Genomic DNA, 20,014 nt, shown 5'->3' on the forward strand with positions numbered 1-20,014 from the left:
TCGGCAATAAAAAACTAAATAAAATGCCCAGAAATCTTCTGTTTGTCAAAACACATTGTATTATCAATGTCTATTCCCATGCTTTTGTATTACTTTTCCCTGTTGAGCCAATGTGTTAAAGACATTAACTTGTTGTTTATATCGACAGAGGATTCAGAGGATTCGGATTACGAGCCAATCATTAAACGGGTCAAAAAGCCCTCTAAAGCTGTTAAGAAGACCACAACACCAGTAAAGAGGACATCTGTGCCAAGAAAGACCATCATTCCCAAGAGCTGGGAGAGAAAGAAACATGACAGAAAGAGCCTCAAAGTTGCACTAAACACAAGTGAAGGTTAGCAGCCCTGGTTTCAAAGCATGGATTTCCAACATAAAAAAAGATAAGTCCTTGTTATTTGACAGTTTTGTTTGTTAAGGGTCTTCGGGTGAATGCTCAGATGACGAGCCCTTGATTAAACTGGTTGGAAAGGCCTCGAAATCTGCCAAGAAGACTGCGGTTCCCAGGAGCAGGAAGAGGCCAGACATGGTTGAAAAAATAAAGACCCCCATCGATGCACAAAATACAAGCAATGGTTTGGAACCTTTTTCAGCCCTGGTTTCAAATAATAATTTTCTATTTTCAAAATACAGATATACTATATCTGAATTAAACATTTGGATTATGTTGAGGTTTCTTTCATGTTCTGTGAATATTTGTATTCATAACAGGGCCTTTGACTGACGGCTCAGATGATGAGCCCTTGAGTAAGCTGGCGCCAAGGTTACCAGTGACCAAGACCTTGATGGTAGTACTGGAGAGATGCATTAATGAAGTTGTCTTGGTAAATACCTTTAGCGTTGACTTGAGGAACACAGGCAAAGGGAGTGCAGGTAAAAGTCCCCCCTATCCCTTCATAGTATACTTGAGGTTGTCTAGACTCTAGACTACATTGCTTTATAGATCTTAACCTCGAGAGTGAATGCTGTGTTTTAATGCATTCTTGATTTCATTATTTTCCAGGAGAATACAACTCAGCTGATGACCTCACGGCAAAGACGGACAAGGAAGTCGCACCAGAAGAAACTCTGGTAGGGAAGAGACAGACATCTCAAGACGGCTGTGATGACAAACCTTTGATTTAAAGTCCCATTCACACAGGACTAGTATTATCTGGGGACCTCATGTTAGAGGTCCGCAAGCCCGACGGGGCCCGGCGCCATGAACAGATTAGGGCCGTGGTCGGACGGCGGGAAATCGGGCCAAAATTGGCCAGATTATCTTTATGTGTGTACCAGGCTTAACAGAGTCTTGGAAAACATTTTACACCCCTTTTTATTTTATTTAAATTTAAAATGTGTGTACTATTCTCTTCTTTTAAATATTTGTTTGTATTAGAACAAATAAAAATAACAAAAAAGAAATGTTTTCGTTTTCTGATATCCTCTTTTCATGAGTGTACCTGGCTGTGTTCGAAATGGCATACTAGCATACTCAATGAGTATATACTGCATACTGCCTACTAAATTCATAATAAGTATGTGAAAACCAGCCGACCGTTTACACTGCAGTATGCATACTGCCTCCCAGAATGCATTTCGCACCGGTCGGAGCGGGGAATTCAATTTCCTCCATTTTAAACCTCCATTGGCTAAAAGCTGTAATTTTGGCTTTACAAGTGTTAACATTTCATTTTATGAAGTTTTAATATGTTTTCAGGTGAGAAAGTAAGCACATATATTCCCAAAATGTGTCCAGTTTATCAAAATAACCTGTGTATATTATATCTGATCTGCCGTTTTTTTCCGTCTTCTGTTCGCTAGCTACATTATGGCTGCGTTCGTAAATTCGCCCTGGAAATCTGATCAGAACTCATGGAATGCCTCTTGTCCAATTAAATTACCTGGTCCCTTTATGACGTTGAAGCCAGAGCGAATTTACGAACGCACCCTGCGTTGCTTACATACCTTCACTTACGGAGTTCGGCAGAAACATCGTAACATAATTACAACAAGTTGTAAAATGATTTGGGGGGCCTTACTATATTATTGTCTTATCCGTTGGTAAAAGAACATGATTAAAATAAATATATATGAGCAATAACATATCGTGGGTTTGCTGCAGCAAGCACAATACAACCAACTTGTCCGTCTGAAGCGACAATACTGGGATCATTCGTGATTGGGCTACAAGCAGTCAAATACTAGGCGAATGTGTGTGTAAGACACGAATAAACTTGGATTTCATGCATTATATTTGGCATATTTGTAATCATAACGAAGTAGACATGTCTAAGAATGCATTTCACCATTTTAATTCCCAGTATAGTGAAAATACCACCGCTCATCCGTGATCAGACTTAGCTGGGGTGCTGCAGCTGAAGAGTATCAAATAGAGTGCAAAAAAGCAGCATCTGCACACTCAAATCTGTGCAAAAAACGATGTTTATTACAAGTTTTCGGTTCCCAGGTTATCAGACAATGTAAACAACAGCTGTATGACGCAGTTTGACGAGGCTGAAAGCGCACAGGGTTGCCAGATGGGATTGACAATTTACAGCCTAAACTTTCTATAACCTCTAAATCCAGTAGCCCATTCGGCGGTAAACCGCCCCATCAGGCAACCCTGAACTCGCAATGCATTTTGGGGATTCAGTACCCCAGAAGTGTCCAGTCGTATCATACTTAAATAATTCCGAAAATATAGGCCCTTTCTCAATACCTAGTATCAGAGCTGCCAAGTCTCACGCATTTCAACCAGCTCTCACGCCGCACCTCTATTTCTCACGGCGAGAAATAACAATTCTTTTAAATTCCTTGAAAGAAAGCTACCGAACATGAGTTTCGTGGCATCTTTCTGCACGCGCGTTAACTTGAGTCTGCAATCGAAGCGGCAGGCGAGCGCTGATGGAAGAACCTGTGTTCACGCGAGCTGCAAGAACGTAGCAAGCAGTGTTGCCAGATTGGGCTACTTTTGGTCACACTGGACGGGTGGATTCGGCAGCTTTTAGACCGGTTGGGCTGGACATTGTCAATTCCATCTGGCAACCGTGGTAGCAAAATATGTGCATACATTACAACATCGTATCTGGTAGCCTACTGGACTGGGTTGCACCAATTTGGCGTAAGTCATTACTAAATGCAGGCATTTAGTAGTTACTAAACCCCTAGTTGTTACTAGCTAGTTTCAAACTAGTTGTTTACTAATTTCGGTTGCACCACGCCAATCTTTTGCCAATCTTAGCTAGTAAATACTCAGTTTTGGTAACTGTTTTTTGTTTCTCTACTGTAACATAACCAGGTACATTAATAATAATAACAATAATTCATAATAATTACAATACAAATACAACAATTGGGGGTCCCTCAAAAAAAATGTGGGAAATGTTTTTCTTTTAGAGTCTGTAGGCTACTGTATTTGTTTATTAAGATTTCATAAATATTATATATTGTCTGAATTTTTTTCTTGTTTTATAAAACGTTAATTATTTTTCATTTCTTGTGCTGGTTTATTATGAACAACATGTAAAATTGCAGGAAACTAGCACAAATAATTGGGCGGGAGAGAGGGGCCTCCGCTGCCAAAACGCGCAGTTTTGGGTAGCTCCACCGCCAAAAAATCTCACTCCAAACTTTTGGTGAAACTTGGCAGCCCTGCCTAGTATGCTCAAATCCGGGCTTGCGTTCTTGCTAGTCCGGACTCGGGAAGTTTGCCTCGAAGTACGAACTCCTGAGGACGGGAGAACGCAAATTCAATCATCTGTATTGGAACACCAGCGTACTCGTACTCGTTGACGTCACCATCTCAGCTGGTTTTGTGTGGACTCCGGGGAGCGAAGTTTGGGGATTTGGGAAGCACTTTCAGGTGCTTTAATGTACATTTTGATAGTTTTTCAGGTGAGAAAGTACCACCATAAAATCCCAAAATGTGGAAAAGTTATCCACTAAACGCCTGTTTCTACCTGTTTAGATAGATTATTTACCCTAGGATTGTCTATGGTGTTTCCATGACAACCCTTGGAAATCCTTTGCAGACTTGTTCATAATAATATGCAACATCCATTCCACACATGGTCGCACTAAACGAATGAAACATTAGACATAAACCACACTGATCATAAAGATAGATATCGTTTTTTTATTTGGGCAGAGAAGTTTTTGACATTAGAAAAAAATGCAGAGGCATTCTAGAATCATTCAAATTCAAGTAAAAACAGTCGTTTGAATGTGTGAGGTTACATTTGAGGGTTACAACAACCATTTCTCTGGTGGTGTCGAACTGGGTTTTATACAGCCGTGAAGTGTTCAACAGCTTACTAACAACAGCAATTGCACCTTCTATTACACACAACTAAACATTTGCTTTCATAGTTTATGTTGTCTATAACATGTGATAATTCAGTGGCCGATCATGACATTGGAATTCTGAAATCAATCAAATGTATCAATAAATCAATCAGTCCAATTAGTTTTCATCCTACAGGAACGGTAGAGGACTAGTACACCTCTCCAATGCTGGAAACAAACCTGTGGTCGTCTATGCACCACTTACCCCGTAGTCACAGAAACACATTCATAACCTGTGATCAGCACAGAAACACATTCATAACCTGTGATCAGTACAGAAACACATTCAGAACCTGTGATCAGTAAATGGTAAATGGACTGACTTATATAGCGCCTTATTACAAAGCGCTTTACAAAGGCCTCTCATTCACCCATTCACACACACATTCACACACCAATGGCGGCGAGCTGCCATGCAAGGCGCCGTCCCGCTCACTGGGAGCAATTTTGGGGTTCAGTGTCTTGCCCAAGGACACTTCGACATGTGGCCAGCCGGGGCTCGAACCGCCGATCTGCCAACCTTGTGATCATTAGACGTCGACTCTACCTCCTGAGCCACAGCCGCCACAGTTTCAGTATAGAAACACATTCATAACCTGTGATACAGAAGGAACATTTACATGTGGACTGACAGGGAGACATCGACCATGGGAACACTATCATAGCATGGAGATTTGATATGGGAAGCAATAATCAACATACATTTTCTAGAGCATGAACTATAAACAACATTTAAGTATCAGAAAAGGCTTCTGACATGACATGTAATAATATTTTAATAATTTTGCCATTTAGCAGACGCTTTTATCCAAAGCGACTTACAATTACGAATTACAGGGACATTCCCCCTGGAGTAACTGAGGGCTAAGTGCCTTACCCAAGGGCACACTAGTAGTGGTGTGGCTTCAGGCGGGATTTGAACTCACAACCTTCCGATCCCAAGTCCAACTCACTATCCACTAGACCACCACTACCCCTCCTACATGTCCAACAGAATAGTTGGAATCGACACTAATATATGAACCAAGGCACCAGTCTAAACATACATTATTTCTGGAACAGAGCATGTTACATTGAATATGTGATGATGATATAATGATACAACTCTAAAGACTAAATCACAGAGAAAGATGTTTCTACAGAATAATAGGTTATGATAAAGCACCACTCTAACAGAGACCTCTACTCCAGCTGACACAGCTCAGCACTGCTCTCATAGTAATTAAACCAAAACCCAGGATAGAGGGGCTCAGTGAAGGTGGTCTGGACTCTGTGGAGGAGGGTCATTGTGTCAGAGGAGACGCTGTAGAAGGACAGAGTACCTGCCCTGTGATCCAGGTACACTCCTACTCTGGAAGACTGAGGTCCTGATACTTTAGTCTGATCATCACTGTGATAGAAACTATAACCACGACGATGACAGTCTAACCTCCAGGACTTGTTATTGCATCCAAATTTACTGTCACCACCTGACCTGCTGATGTCTTTATATGAGACTGCTGCAGCAACACCATAACCACTCCACTCAACCTCCCAGTAAGAGCGTCCAGACAGACCCTCTCTACACAGCACCTGACACTTGTCAGTGAATCTCTCTGGATGATCAGGATATGACTGGGCTGGTCTAAAAATGTTCATCTTTCTGTTCCCCTCAGACAGAGACAGTTGGATCTGTGCTGTGTTTGGGTCCAGTGTGAGCTGACAGGAATCTGGGGGAAGAGCAGAGCAGAAAGCAAATCAGAAAAGTAATGGAAGTCAGATATCTAACCTGTCTTTGATGAGTCTCTCCCTCTCCTAGAGCTCCCTAGTTCTATCTCACGGTTTGTAGAGAGTGTCAGAGGAGATTTCTGAATAAAGAGACTCACATCGTAAGAACTGGGCTCTGGTCTGGGGCTTTGGTGGTAGTAATACATCCACTGCATCAACTACAGACACACAAAAACATTCACAGAGAGAGAGAGAAAGAGAACATTAACATCATATCATATTACACATACAGTACATGTACTGCAGGGGAGGCTGGAGGAGGTAGAAATCGGAGGACAGGCTCATTGTAATGCATGGAATGAGGAATGGTGTCAAACGCTTATCATTCCTCATTCCATTCCATGCATTACAATGAGCCCATCCTCCAGTTTCTACCTCCACCAGCCTCCACTGCTGTACTGTATACAAAGAGATGATTAGGACTGTGTTCTGAAGTTGCCTATATAAAGGGACTAGACAGAGTTTTAGCCCACCTATAGTTGAGATCTTAGGCCACTCCCCCTTAAGGATGTCCTCTAGTTTCTCTCTCAGCTTAGACACAGCCTGAGTCACATCTCCAAAGTACTGAAGAGGATGGACGGTGATGTACTGTAAGTCTGAAGATACACTGGGACTGGAGAGAGAGACATAACTCTGTAGAGAGAGAAAGAGAGAGAGAGAGAGAGAGAGAGAGAGGGAGGGAGAGAGAGAGAGAGAGAGGGAGGGAGGGAGAGAGAGAGAGAAAGAGAGAGAAAAAGAGAGAGAGAGAGAGAGAGAGAGAGAGAGAGAGAGAGAGAGGGAGAGAGAGAGAGGGAGGGAGAGAGAGAGAGAGAGAGAGAGAGAGGGAGGGAGGGAGGGAGGGAGGGAGAGAGAAAGAGAGAGAAAAAGAGAGAAAGAAAGAGAGAGGATAAATGAATAATTGAACAGTAAGGTTGTTTCACTATTCCAGATAGTGTTGTTCCGATACCGATACTAGTATCGGCATGGCCACCGATACGCACAAACATGCTGGTATCGGTATCGGCGAGTACTAACAAATAATAACACCCGATACCAAATTTACACAGTGTCGGAAAGAGACAACAAATATGCAGTTTGTAATGTCTGCTCAAAAGAAATTCCTCGCGGAGGAACGCACGCAAGGACTTTCAATACCACGAATATCATACGGCATTTGCTGCGTTCGTCGATTCGCTCCGAGAGCGCCGAAGCGCACACTGGGCTCGACGTCATAAAGGGACCGAGTGCTTTGATTGGACGAGAGGCGTTCCACGAGTGCTGGTCAGAGTTCCAGCGCGACTTCACGAATGTAGTGTAGGTAGTGTTCAGCGAAGTCATGTGACCCCGCAAGCAGGAAGTCACTAAGCTAGGCTAAGGCCCATAGCAACAACAACTATTAGCGCGAGAGTTTTAGGTCTTCCTCTGTGCACCTTGCACAAGTGTAGATAGCGTGCGACTTTTCAGCATAGCAGGACATATTTTAGATTATAAGAGGAACAGGCTGAGTGCCAAAAACGCTGAGATGCTTGTATTTCTCAAGGCTAATCTGCCAGTGATGCTGCTTAATCAGAAGTAAGGTTTGAGTGTTTACTTGCTGTTGCACTACTACTACGACTGTTTTATATCTTAAAGTTATTTTGTTTGTAAATGTTCACTTGCTGTTGCACTACTACTACAACTGTTTTATATCTTAAAGTTATTTTGTTTGTAATTGTTTACTTGCTGTTGCACTACTACTACGACTGTTTTATATCTTAAAGTTATTTTGTTTGTAAATGTTAACTTGCTGTTGCACTACTACTACGACTGTTTTATATCTTAAATGGATATTGCACTGATTGGCATCTGTGAGAGCCACATTTCAGGTTTTATAAGGGGTTGATTTTCTTGTCACCATACCAGGTAGACAATAAAAAAAAGTTCTATAGCATTCACTCTCTGTTGGTATTTTTTCCTGTTTTACAAAGGTTTTGAGCAGTGCCAGACTAAGTGTTAGCAATAATTTTACATCAAGGTGAGTATGCGGCTCAAAAAACATGTTTTTTTGTTTTGTTTTTTCAAACACCGTGGTATCGGATCGGTACTCGGTATCGGCAAGTACTGCACGGTCAGGTATCGGTATCGGTATCGGGATCAAAAAATGGTATCGGAACAACACTAATTCCAGATGGAAGGTCAGTGTAGTTACCTGGTTACCATAGTTACCTGGAGGAAATGGATGTGGTCCTCTGTGTGTGAAAGCTGCCCCAGCTCAGCGTCTCTCCTCCTCAGCTCAGCGATCTCCTGCTCCAGTCGCTCCAGGAGTCCTTCAGCCTGAATCACTGCTGCCTTCTGCTGGGCTCTGATCAGCTCCTTCACCTCAGAGAGCCTTCTCTCGATGGAGCGGATCAGCTCAGTAAAGATCCTCTCACTGTCCTCCACTGCTGCCTGTGCAGAGCGCTGTTAGGACACACACGCACACACAAACACACACACACACACACACACACACACACACACACACACACACAGTGGGATTGCATAAATACAAGTTAAATAAAAAATACATTTAAAAAAAGTGGAGAATGGCTGACTGGAGGAGAGCAGTAATGGTGTGTCTCCTCTGGTCAATACTCACTGTGAGAGACTCCACAGCCTGTTGGAGCTCCTTCAGGTCCTTCTCTCTCTCCTGGAGTCTCTGCTGGACCTTCTGCGGACTCATCCCCAGCTGCCTCTGTGGACAAATAGTGAGATAAATGCCAGATTATACTATATTATATCATATATACAGTATATATATATTCATATGAGAAAGGTGAAACTGATATCGATACTGACTTTCAGCATTGGTGCACATCTCCAATAATATGCATAAGAAAATTGCAGATGTAGTTTGAAATGAAAAAAACATAACAATAATTGTACTTTTGTGATTAATACTCATAATAATGATTTAATGACTTAATACTATCATGGAATGTGTAGCTCAAATGGAATACATGTACTGTACATTAAGGCAATGTTTTTTTTGCAGGACATTTCAGATGACTGTTATAATCTGCTAAACTAGGTTAAATATTGGGCCATATACTGTATATCCTTAGAGATTACAGTACAATTGTCTGATCATAAATTCCTGGTCAAATGATTATTTCAATCATTAACTCACTTTAGTGTCAGAGACACAGACATGTTCTTTCAGCTCCATGTCAGCCCAATAAAGTATGAATTTGTTTTTAAAAAAACATGTAAATAGTGGTGGATTTTCTATCTTAGAGTGTGTGTTCACAACTGTATAAATATAACTTTTCTACAGCCATTAGGAGCTTCTAAAATCACATTATCTCCTCTCTTTCATTTCTAACGTGAAGTTTCTCTTCTTTCTGTCAATCATTCATTCATAGACAGCTGCAGGTGGGAAGCCACAGTCAGTTCTACCTGTATCAAACGAGTAGCTCAGGTTCTTACCTGTTTCTCAGCCCTTTCAGCTGCAGCTGAGACTGTATCATGGCCTTTATGTTCATCCATGACACACAGCAAACAGATACACTGCTGATCAGTACGGCAGAAAACCTCCAGCAGTTTGTCATGACGAGAGCAGATCTTCTCCTGCAGTTGTGTGGAGGCTTTGACCAGCTTGTGCTTCTTAAAGGCAGGAGATTCGTAGTGAGGTTGGAGGTGAGTCTCACAGTATGAGGCAAGACAAACCAGACAGGACATGAAAGCTTTCTGCTTTCTCCCAGTACAGAAATCACACTCCACATCTCCAGGTCCAGCATCACAGTGAGCAGGAGGAGCAGGAGGAGCAGCTTGGAGTCCTGTCTTCTTCAGTTTCTCCACTAATTCAGCCAACATGGTGTTTTTCCTCAGAACAGGCCTGGGGATGAAGCTTTCCTTGCACATGGGGCAACTGTAGACCCCCTTCTGATCATCCAGATCCCAGTAGCATTTAATACAGCCCATACAGTAGCTGTGTCCACAGGGAATAGTTACCGGATTCTTCAGTAGATCCAGACAGATCGGACAACTGAAGGAGTCCATGCCCTCTGCCATTTTGCTGCACACACTACCAGACGGAATAGCAGAATACAATGACACGTTGCGTTTCTCTAGAAGTGTTTGTGCTTCGTGGGCGGCAGCATTTCCTGGTTCTGTGACTTCCTCAAAGATTGTGTTAATGTGAGATGGAGTTAAGCTGCCACCTAGCGGCCACCCAGAGCCTCTGCTGCCACCTAGCGTGTGTGATGATGTCTTTTAACCCAGACTCACTTGGGTCAGTCACGTTAGCAGCTAGCTGGCTCCTGCCCAAAGAGAAAGCTTAGCTACTTAACTAGTTCACTATCTACCAGCTGTAACCTGCGGATCAGCTCACTGTCCTGATGATGCATTGAGTGAATCTCCCCGGTAAGAGGTGCATGATTGTCATTTAGATGTGTTAGTTAGCTAACATTGCTAGCTAACTAGCTCATGATCAATGACCACTCCAGCTCATCTGATCTGTATAATATGAATGCCGTTATAATGATAACTAATAACATGTGATATGAATCGATATAGCCCTGTGTTTGGGGAATGAGTTGACAAAGTGTGAGTCAAAGAGAGAACAGGCGGTGATCTGCACCAACCAGTAGACAAGCAGGAAGTCAGCTTCCACAATAGCTCAGCTGACAAGTTAGTGATCTTGATTTTAGGAGGTTTTTGCTACCATGATCACGCTGAGCTATTAAGTATATCGTGACGTTAGAATGATAAGGTTCTATCTCCGTTTAGAATGATAAGGTTCTATCTCCGTTTAGAATGATAAGGTTCTATCTCCGTTTAGAATGAGAAGGTTCTATCTCTGTTTAGAATGATAAGGTTCTATCTCCGTTTAGAATGATAAGGTTCTATCTCCGTTTAGAATGATACGGTTCTATCTCCGTTTAGAATTATAAGGTTCTATCTCCGTTTAGGGTAGTTCAGAGATATTGAGCGTCAACGTTTTTACATTCCATTATGTTTTGTGAGATGGAACCTTTGTATTTTATGAATTACTAACTCAAAAATGTCAACATTTTAAAAATAACACCACACAGGCATTAATGAACACCTAATGGATCAGCTTATGTAAAAAACAAAATGTTGACAAAAATCATTCTAACGTCACGATATGCCAGGGTTACTTAGTCTTACGTCTCATGTGTTTTCTTTGACAGAGACATGGCAGAAATAAGATGTCGAAAAACATCTGTGAAGGAGTTGGAGGAAGACGTCGAGGAAGAGGAACACCTGCCAGATGAGGTTGAACCCCCCTCGGAGGATAGAGGTAAGCCTAACCGTGCTCTGTAGATCTCAAGATCAATGCTGTGACACGAGAGTGTTTATGTGGGCTCAAAGAATAAATGCTTCAAAACTGTTTTATTGATCTTTTTTAGAGGACACAATCAACTTGAAGGACGAAGGTTCAGAGAATGCAAACACAGAAGTAGGAGCTACCTCGGGAGATCAGGGGGAAGAAGAGATGGAACAGAAAGAGGAGGGGGAGGAGGAGGGGGAGAAAGACACAAAGAAGGAGAAAGAGGAGGAGGAGGAGGAGGGGGAGGAGGGGGAGAAAGACACAAAGAAGGAGAAAGAGGAGGACGTGTCCAGTCCCTCCACTGCCAGAAGAGCCAAGAGCTCCAGATGTGAGTAAGACCCCCTTGTCTCAGTCTTTCACTTACAGGGATAGAGCCCCCTGAATGACACAAGTGTCATATAGTAAACAAAGTGTGTCTGCCTTGTGTTCGAGAGAGGAAGGTAGAGAGCCAGCAAGCGGTAAAAACTTGTGCCTGACAGCGGTGTGATGTGCGACCTTGTTCCCCCCTGCAGCGGCTCTGCTTCAGCGTGTGGTGAGGCTGTTCTTTGGGTGCCTGGCAGCGGTTTCATGTGGCATGATGTACGCCGTGTATCTGTCCACCTACCACGAGAGGAAGTTCTGGTTCTCCAGTAGACAGGTGGGTTGCACACTTTCTCTCTCTCTCTCTCTCTCTCTCTCTCTCTCTCTCTCTCTCTCTCTCTCTCTCTCTCTCTCTCTCTCTCTCTCTCCTCTCCCTCCTCCCTCTCCCCCTCCCTCCCTCTCCCCCTCCCTCCCTCTCCCCTCCCTCCCTCTCCCCCTCCCTCCCTCTCCCTCTCCCTCCCTCTCCCCCTCCTCTCCCTCTCCCTCCCCCTCCCCTCCCTCCCTCCCCTCCCTCCCTCCCTCCCTCCCCCTCCCTCCCTCCCTCCCTCCCCTCCCTCCCTCCCTCCCTCCCTCCCTCCCTCCCTCTCCCCCTCCCTCCCTCTCAAGGGGAGAGTGTGAAGATTCACTCCCTCTCTTGCCGCTATGGTCGGTCCTGGGCCCGACCTGCCTGTGGGTAATCTGATCACCTCTCGTACAGAACCAGGCAAAGGTTTGGACACACCTTCCCATTCTATGGTTTTCTTTATTTAAAAAAAAATAATATTTTCTACATTGTAGATTAATACTGAAGACATCAAAACTATGAAAGAACACATCATGGAATTATGTAGTAAACAAAAAAGTGTTAAACAAACCAGAATATGTTTTATATTTTATATAGCAGATAAAAGCAGCCACCTTTAGCTTTGATGACATATTTGCACACTCTTGGCATTCTCTCAATCAGCTTGGTGTGTGTGTGTGTGTGTGTGTGTGTGTGTGTGTGTGTGTGTGTGTGTGTGTGTGTGTGTCTGTCAGTGGAAAAGGAAACTGAACACCGCCCAGCATTATCTTCTCTAGACTACGTGGGAGAAAACCACTAAAAAAGCAAAAGGTGGCTACTACTGAAGAATCTAAAATAGTTCTGGAAATGTTCTGGCACTTTTTTGTTTACTACATAATTCCATATGTGTTCTTTCATAGTTTTGATCAGTATTAATCTAGAGAAGATTATGTAGAAAATAATAAAAATAAAGAAAACCATTGAATGAGAAGATGTCCAAACCTTTGAATGGTACTGTAAGTCTCTCTGTCTTTATGTCATGTGAACAGTGCTTATTCTGTCTTTGTTTTGTTCTTTTTTGCTTCAGGAACTAGAACGTGAAATCACCTTCCAGGGAGGCAGTGGACTCTACTACTACTACTACAAACACATGCTGTCAGCGCCCTCCTTTGAGATGGGTAACTAACGGTGTTGTCTTCTTGGTGGGCCACACCGGATACCTCTACCTCAGCAGCGTGTGTTCGTTTCGGCGGCTGTGTTAACGAGTCAGAGCAGCCACGCAGCTCGCTGGAGCGTCTCACGCCGTGTGACTGCTCTGACTTGTTAACACGGCCGCCGAAATGAACACACACACACACACACGCTGCTGAGGTAGAGGTGTCTGCTGAGGTAGAGGTGTCTGCTGTGGCCCAAGCGTTTACATATGGTTCCAGAACAAGCCAACATCCAATCCATGTCAGTACTTTCTCCAGTGTTGCACTAATATCCTGTCTGTCCCTCTCTCTCTCTCTCTCTCTCTCTCTCTCTCTCTCTCTCTCTCTCTCTCTCTCTCTCTCTCTCTCTCTCTCTCTCTCATCATCTCTGTTTTGTACTCCCATTGAATTGTTGTGGTGTGCTTGCTCAGGGGTGTACGAGCTGACAAGAGACAACAGAACTCTGTCTGGCCAGACCATCAACGCAGTGGAGCGTCTGTCTCTGTACCCAGAGCTGGTCACCAGCTTCCTGTACAGGATCACAGGCAGCCAGGTCAGTCCACCACACACTGACCAGACCTCCTGTCCCACCTGCAGACCACTATCTTAATGAATGCCTTTTTCTTTTTTCTTTGACACGTTCAAAATGCATATATGTCGTTGCCTCAGCCGTCTAAGTGCAACAAAACAATCGAGGGTTAAAAACGCAATCTGGGGGGCTTAGGTGGCGTAGCGGGGTTAAACGTCGACCAAGTAACTGCAGGGTTCCCGGTTCGATTCCGGCCGTGGACATGCCGTGTCATCCCTTCTCTCTCTCTCACCCAACAAATCTGCTAAAAAACGCAGTCTACTGACTTAATTGTCTGAAAAAAGAAGTGCATCCATCACTTACATTTTTGGTTCCAAGGCAAATTTGGTTTTGGTTCTCATCACTGTGTTCATGTCAGACGTTTATAACCAAAGGAGCCAAATGTTCTAGTAGGGCCTATCAAGCAAACAAAGACTTTAGCTTGTATTGTCTGAACTGGACATTTTGTTGTTTCTGCACTTTAAACTACAAACTGAAATGTTTGCTGAGATGCTGATGAAGTCCGCCCGCCTTCTTGCTTGACTCTTCACAATGGGCTCATTGTCATGAATGGAATGTGGAACGCTGTCCAACACGTGTGTGTCAAACCATTCCATTCCATGCATTACAATGTCTCAGCCCTCCGATTTCTACCTCCACTGGCCTCCCCTGCTATTCACCCCCAGACAGACAGACAGAAATAAATAATACAAATAATTATTGTATTTATATAGCGCTTTTCCGGGGCTCAAAGACGCTGACAATATGGGAAAAACAGAGAAACAACAAGCAACAGATAACATGAGCACATAGAACACAGAGTTAACAAACAGGGAACAAGTAACGCAGCAATGTCCAGGGGGGTGGCAGGGTTAGGGGAGATGGCTAGGGGTAGGGGAGGTTGTATGCATGGGAGAACAGGTAGGTTTTGAGGTGGGATTTAAAAGTGGAGTGAGGGTGAGTCTCTGAGTGGTTGAGGGAGAGAGTTCCAGAGGCGGGGTGCAGCTCGTGAAAAGGCACGTTCTCCGAAGCCTTTGAGTTGATGCGACAGTGATGATGTTCTGCTGAGGTGCTGTGAGTGTGTGACTGTAGCCCCCCCCCCCCCCCCCCCCCCCTCTGCAGGACGTCATAGAGCCTGTGTACTTCTACATCGGCGTGGTGTTTGGCCTCCAGGCGGTGTACGTGACCGCCCTGTTCGTGTCCAGCTGGGTGATGAGTGGGACCTGGGTGGCCGGCATGCTGGCTGTGGCCTGGTACGTCATCAACAGGCAAGTGGGAAACAGAGACACTCTCACACACACACACACACACACACACACACACACACACACACACACACACACCACACACACCGCCCCTCACAATATTATGGTCCTTGTGACTCTGGCTTTTCAATGGCTGTTTGGAATCTCATACTACATAAAATAGTGTAGTCATGTTTAATGTACAGTAAGTATGGACTTCACGTCAGATCCTTCTGCTTGTTTCTAAAGCTCTCACTGGCAGAGCACCAGAATATCTGAAAGACCTTCTGCTAGCATATCAGCCTAATAGAGCTCTCAAGAGGTCTTCTGACGCTGGTTTTCTCTGTGTACCACATGTACAAAAGAAGAGATTTGGTGAGGCTGCATTCTCATTTTATGCACCCAAATTGTGGAATGCACTGCCAGTTTACATTAGGGATGCAACCTCAGCACATATGTTCAAGTCAAGACGAAAAACCCACCTTGCAGGAAATGTGCTATACAAATAAAATATATTATTATTATTATTATTATTATTACCCCCAGATTGTGTTTGTCAGTGAATGCAGTATAACAGTATTACTCTGTGGTCTTTCAAGCATACTAGGTTGCTCCTAGTCATACCAAATAGAGAAATATACAGTTTTTCTTTTTTATTTAGTGAAAAGGTCATTCTCTCCATACTTTGAATATTTGACACAATCTCTATCCAGTCGGTCTTTGTTGGAGGTTTGGGCTGGAACCTTTTGCGTGTTACAGCTTTCTTGCTAGCTGCTTAATACTGTCTTTAAAAGATATTTATCCTGCACCGGAAAGTCATCTGCAATGTTGCCAAAATAGATGAGTAAAGTAGTAAAGGAGCGTCAATACCGTCCCCTGACACGGTCTGTACTGCCCGTGCTATCTCCAGGGGTGCAGACTTTCTGCTAAATTAGCAGTTTTTACCTCAAAATAGGTCATCCATGTGAATCGTGTTTTTTATCTTTTTTTTTTTTGGGGGGGGGGGGGGGGTGGTTAGGGTTATCCAGGTCTGATCTTCCTGTCTACTAAACTCCGCTGCTGTTGAAATAACTTTTAGCTTCAGGCAGCTAGGTACAGTTCCAAACTGTGTAGAGAACACAGTCACGGTCATCTGTTTTTATAAGTAATGATGCAGCTGTTAAGGTCAGGGCTGCCGCTACTTAAATGCGCCTCATTGTTAGACCACCGTAAGTGCTAGCGATATCCGTTTCAGGCTATAATGTCGTCACCTTTTTGGGCCATCACCAGTTGGCACCCTGTGTTATCTCTGAAATATGCTGCTTTTTAAACATTCCGCCGCCGTGTGTTGCTCTGACGGTCCCCCTGCCTCCCCCCAGGCCAGACACCACCCAGGTGGACCAGGCCATCCCTCTCAGGGACAACTGGGCCCTGCCGTACTTCTCATGCCAGGTGGCGGCGCTGACGGGCTTCCTCAGCAACAACATCAGCTCTGCCACGGAGGTAGGCTCTGCCCCGGCACGCTGTCACACCAATAACAAGCACTTATCCCACGCCTCAGTCATTGAAGTGTGTGTGTGTGTGTGTGTGTGTGTGTGTGTGTGTGTGTGTGTGTGTGTGTGTGTGTGTGTGTGTGTGTGTGTGTCAGTGTCAGTGGGAGTGGGAGTGTGTGTGTCTAAGTGAGTGAGTCTAAGTGAGTGAGAGAGTGAGTGAGTGAGTGAGTGAGTGAGTGTGTCTAAGTGAGTGAGTGAGTGAGTGAGTGAGTGAGTTAGAGAGTGAGTGAGTGTGTCTGAGTGAGTGAGTGAGTGAGTTAGAGAGTGAGTGAGTGAGTGAGTGAGTGAGTGAGTGAGTTAGAGAGTTAGAGAGTTAGAGAGTGAGTGCGTGAGTGAGTGAGTGTGTGAGTGTGTGAGTGAGTGAGTGAGTGAGTGAGTGAGTGAGTGAGCGAGAGAGAGAGAGAGAGAGACACATGCAGTTGGCTGCCGGAGATGTACATGGGAGGCCGGGCTCATTGTTCTGCTGGAATAGAATGAGGGAATGTATCAGACCCAGAGGAGAGGCTGGGTAGAACGGACGCCATCACACTGGCTTGATAATAATCATAATAATATTATACATTAGACTTGTATAGCGCTTTCCTAGACACTCAAAGACGTGTGTGGAGGTGTGGAGGGGGATGAGGTCGATTGGTCGAGGTCGAAGGGTATCGTTGATTCCCTTTCCTCATTCCATTCCACGCATGACAGCGAGCCTATCCTCCTCCAACAACCGCCCCTGTTTAAAAATCGATATATATATATATATCACCATGGTATTCCCATGTATATTGTTGTATGGTACTGTTCAGCTAATCATTCCAAGAGTGAAAACAAAACACGGTGCAGCAGCCTTCAGTCACTCTGCCGCATGCTCCTTGAACAAACTCCCTGAAGAAAATCAAACAGGCCCAAACCCAAAAAATATTTAAAACTAAGCTAAAAAACCTCCATGTTTTGCTGCAGTTATGATTAAACACTAACACTAACGCGAGGGAATACCAACATGTTTTGCTGTGTTGCTCATTCCACGAATGCATGATCCTTACAAGTTGTACCTTGTTGTACCTCGACTAATCAGGCTTTCCAATAATATAAAATACAATACCAATTGGTATTATTAAAGGGGAGGAATAATTGACTGAAATAACGTTTCCACTTTTTTTAGGAGTTTATATATATGTATGTATATACAGTATATATATATATATATATATATATGTGTGTATTCTTGTCATTTTTATTTTCTTACTATCCTCCTTTTGTTGTATTTTTTAATGCTGTATGTAAAGCACTTTGAATTGCCCCTGTTGTATGCTATACAATTTGCTATACAAATAAACCTGTCTTGCCTTGCCGTGGTGCCCTGCACGCTGTGTGACTGACGTCTCCTGGTGGGTTTAGATGTTCTGCTACCTCCTGCTGAGCGCCACCACCATGGCCTTCGTCCTGGTCTGGGAGCACAGCCACTACGTGCTGTTTGTCCAGGGCCTGGCTCTGTTCCTGCTGGACTGCCTGGACCTGGTGCCGCCCCGCAAGGTACGCTCACCAGTCTGCATACGCTCTAACCCAGTACACACGGCTCATCTAACCCTACCCTAACCCAGTACACACGGCTCATCTAACCCTACCCTGACCCAGTACACACGGCTCATCTAACCCTACCCTAACCCAGTACACACGGCTCATCTAACCCTACCCTAACCCAGTACACACGGCTCATCTAACCCTACCCTGACCCAGTACACACGGCTCATCTAACCCTACCCTAACCCAGTACACACGGCTCATCTAACCCTACCCTAACCCAGTACACACGGCTCATCTAACCCTACCCTAACCCAGTACACACGGCTCATCTAACCCTACCCTAACCCAGTACACACGGCTCATCTAACCCTACCCTAACCCAGTACACACGGCTCATCTAACCCTACCCTAACCCAGTACACACGGCTCATCTAACCCTACCCTAACCCAGTACACACGGCTCATCTAACCCTACCCTAACCCAGTACACACGGCTCATCTAACCCTACCCTAACCCAGTACACACGGCTCATCTAACCCTACCCTAGCCCAGTACACACGGCTCATCTGACCCTACCCTAACCCAGTACACACGGCTCATCTAACCCTACCCTCACCCAGTACACACGGCTCATCTAACCCTACCCTCACCCAGTACACACGGCTCATCTAACCCTACCCTCACCCAGTACACACGGCTCATCTAACCCTACCCTAACCCAGTACACACGGCTCATCTAACCCTACCCTAACCCAGTACACACGGCTCATCTAACCCTACCCTAACCCAGTACACACGGCTCATCTAACCCTACCCTAACCCAGTACACACGGCTCATCTAACCCTACCCTAACCCAGTACACACGGCTCATCTAACCCTACCCTAACCCAGTACACACGGCTCATCTAACCCTACCCTAACCCAGTACACACGGCTCATCTAACCCTACCCTAGCCCAGTACACACGGCTCATCTAACCCTACCCTAACCCAGTACACACGGCTCATCTAACCCTACCCTAACCCAGTACACACGGCTCATCTAACCCTACCCTAACCCAGTACACATGGCTCATCTAACCCTACCCTAACCCAGTACACACGGCTCATCTAACCCTACCCTAACCCAGTACACACGGCTCATCTAACCCTACCCTAACCCAGTACACACGGCTCATCTAACCCTACCCTGACCCAGTACACACGGCTCATCTAACCCTACCCTAACCCAGTACACACGGCTCATCTAACCCTACCCTAACCCAGTACACACGGCTCATCTAACCCTACCCTAACCCAGTACACACGGCTCATCTAACCCTACCCTGACCCAGTACACACGGCTCATCTAACCCTACCCTGACCCAGTACACACGGCTCATCTAACCCTACCCTGACCCAGTACACACGGCTCATCTAACCCTACCCTAACCCAGTACACACGGCTCATCTAACCCTACCCTAACCCAGTACACACGGCTCATCTAACCCTACCCTAACCCAGTACACACGGCTCATCTAACCCTACCCTGACCCAGTACACACGGCTCATCTAACCCTACCCTAACCCAGTACACACGGCTCATCTAACCCTACCCTGACCCAGTACACACGGCTCATCTAACCCTACCCTGACCCAGTACACACGGCTCATCTAACCCTACCCTGACCCAGTACACACGGCTCATCTAACCCTACCCTAACCCAGTACACACGGCTCATCTAACCCTACCCTAACCCAGTACACACGGCTCATCTAACCCTACCCTAACCCAGTACACACGGCTCATCTAACCCTACCCTAACCCAGTACACACGGCTCATCTAACCCTACCCTAACCCAGTACACACGGCTCATCTAACCCTACCCTAACCCAGTACACACGGCTCATCTAACCCTACCCTAGCCCAGTACACACGGCTCATCTAACCCTACCCTAACCCAGTACACACGGCTCATCT

At 44.9% G+C, this 20,014-nt stretch overlaps 2 protein-coding genes across 2 annotated transcripts in view; one reads left to right on the forward strand and one right to left on the reverse strand.

The window, feature by feature from the left end:
- Positions 1-5,013: 5,013 nt before the first annotated feature.
- LOC308153507 (tripartite motif-containing protein 16-like) lies at positions 5,014-10,101 on the reverse strand (the record flags this gene model as incomplete). Its single annotated transcript, XM_080526666.1, has 6 exons — positions 5,014-6,032; positions 6,189-6,248; positions 6,564-6,723; positions 8,275-8,496; positions 8,687-8,782; positions 9,517-10,101. The coding sequence occupies 6 exons, from the start codon at positions 10,099-10,101 to the stop codon at positions 5,506-5,508; spliced, it is 1,650 nt and encodes a 549-aa protein (XP_080382792.1). The 3' UTR covers positions 5,014-5,505.
- Positions 10,102-11,566: 1,465 nt separating this feature from the next.
- The window catches only part of LOC308154466 (putative C-mannosyltransferase DPY19L4), a gene marked incomplete at its 5' end in the record, with an annotated part of 27,176 nt that continues 18,728 nt past the window's right edge, over positions 11,567-20,014 (forward strand). Inside the window, 7 exons of the mRNA XM_080527626.1 lie at positions 11,567-11,711; positions 11,896-12,020; positions 13,093-13,183; positions 13,630-13,751; positions 14,889-15,034; positions 16,369-16,492; positions 17,926-18,060. Coding sequence (XP_080383752.1) covers positions 11,567-11,711; positions 11,896-12,020; positions 13,093-13,183; positions 13,630-13,751; positions 14,889-15,034; positions 16,369-16,492; positions 17,926-18,060 — 888 coding nt within the window. The remainder of the gene's footprint in view (positions 11,712-11,895; positions 12,021-13,092; positions 13,184-13,629; positions 13,752-14,888; positions 15,035-16,368; positions 16,493-17,925; positions 18,061-20,014) is intronic.

Source organism: Nansenia antarctica (assembly GCF_963989245.1).
Source record: "Nansenia antarctica genome assembly, chromosome: 3".
In the NCBI taxonomy this organism is placed as follows: Eukaryota; Metazoa; Chordata; class Actinopteri; order Argentiniformes; family Microstomatidae; genus Nansenia; species Nansenia antarctica.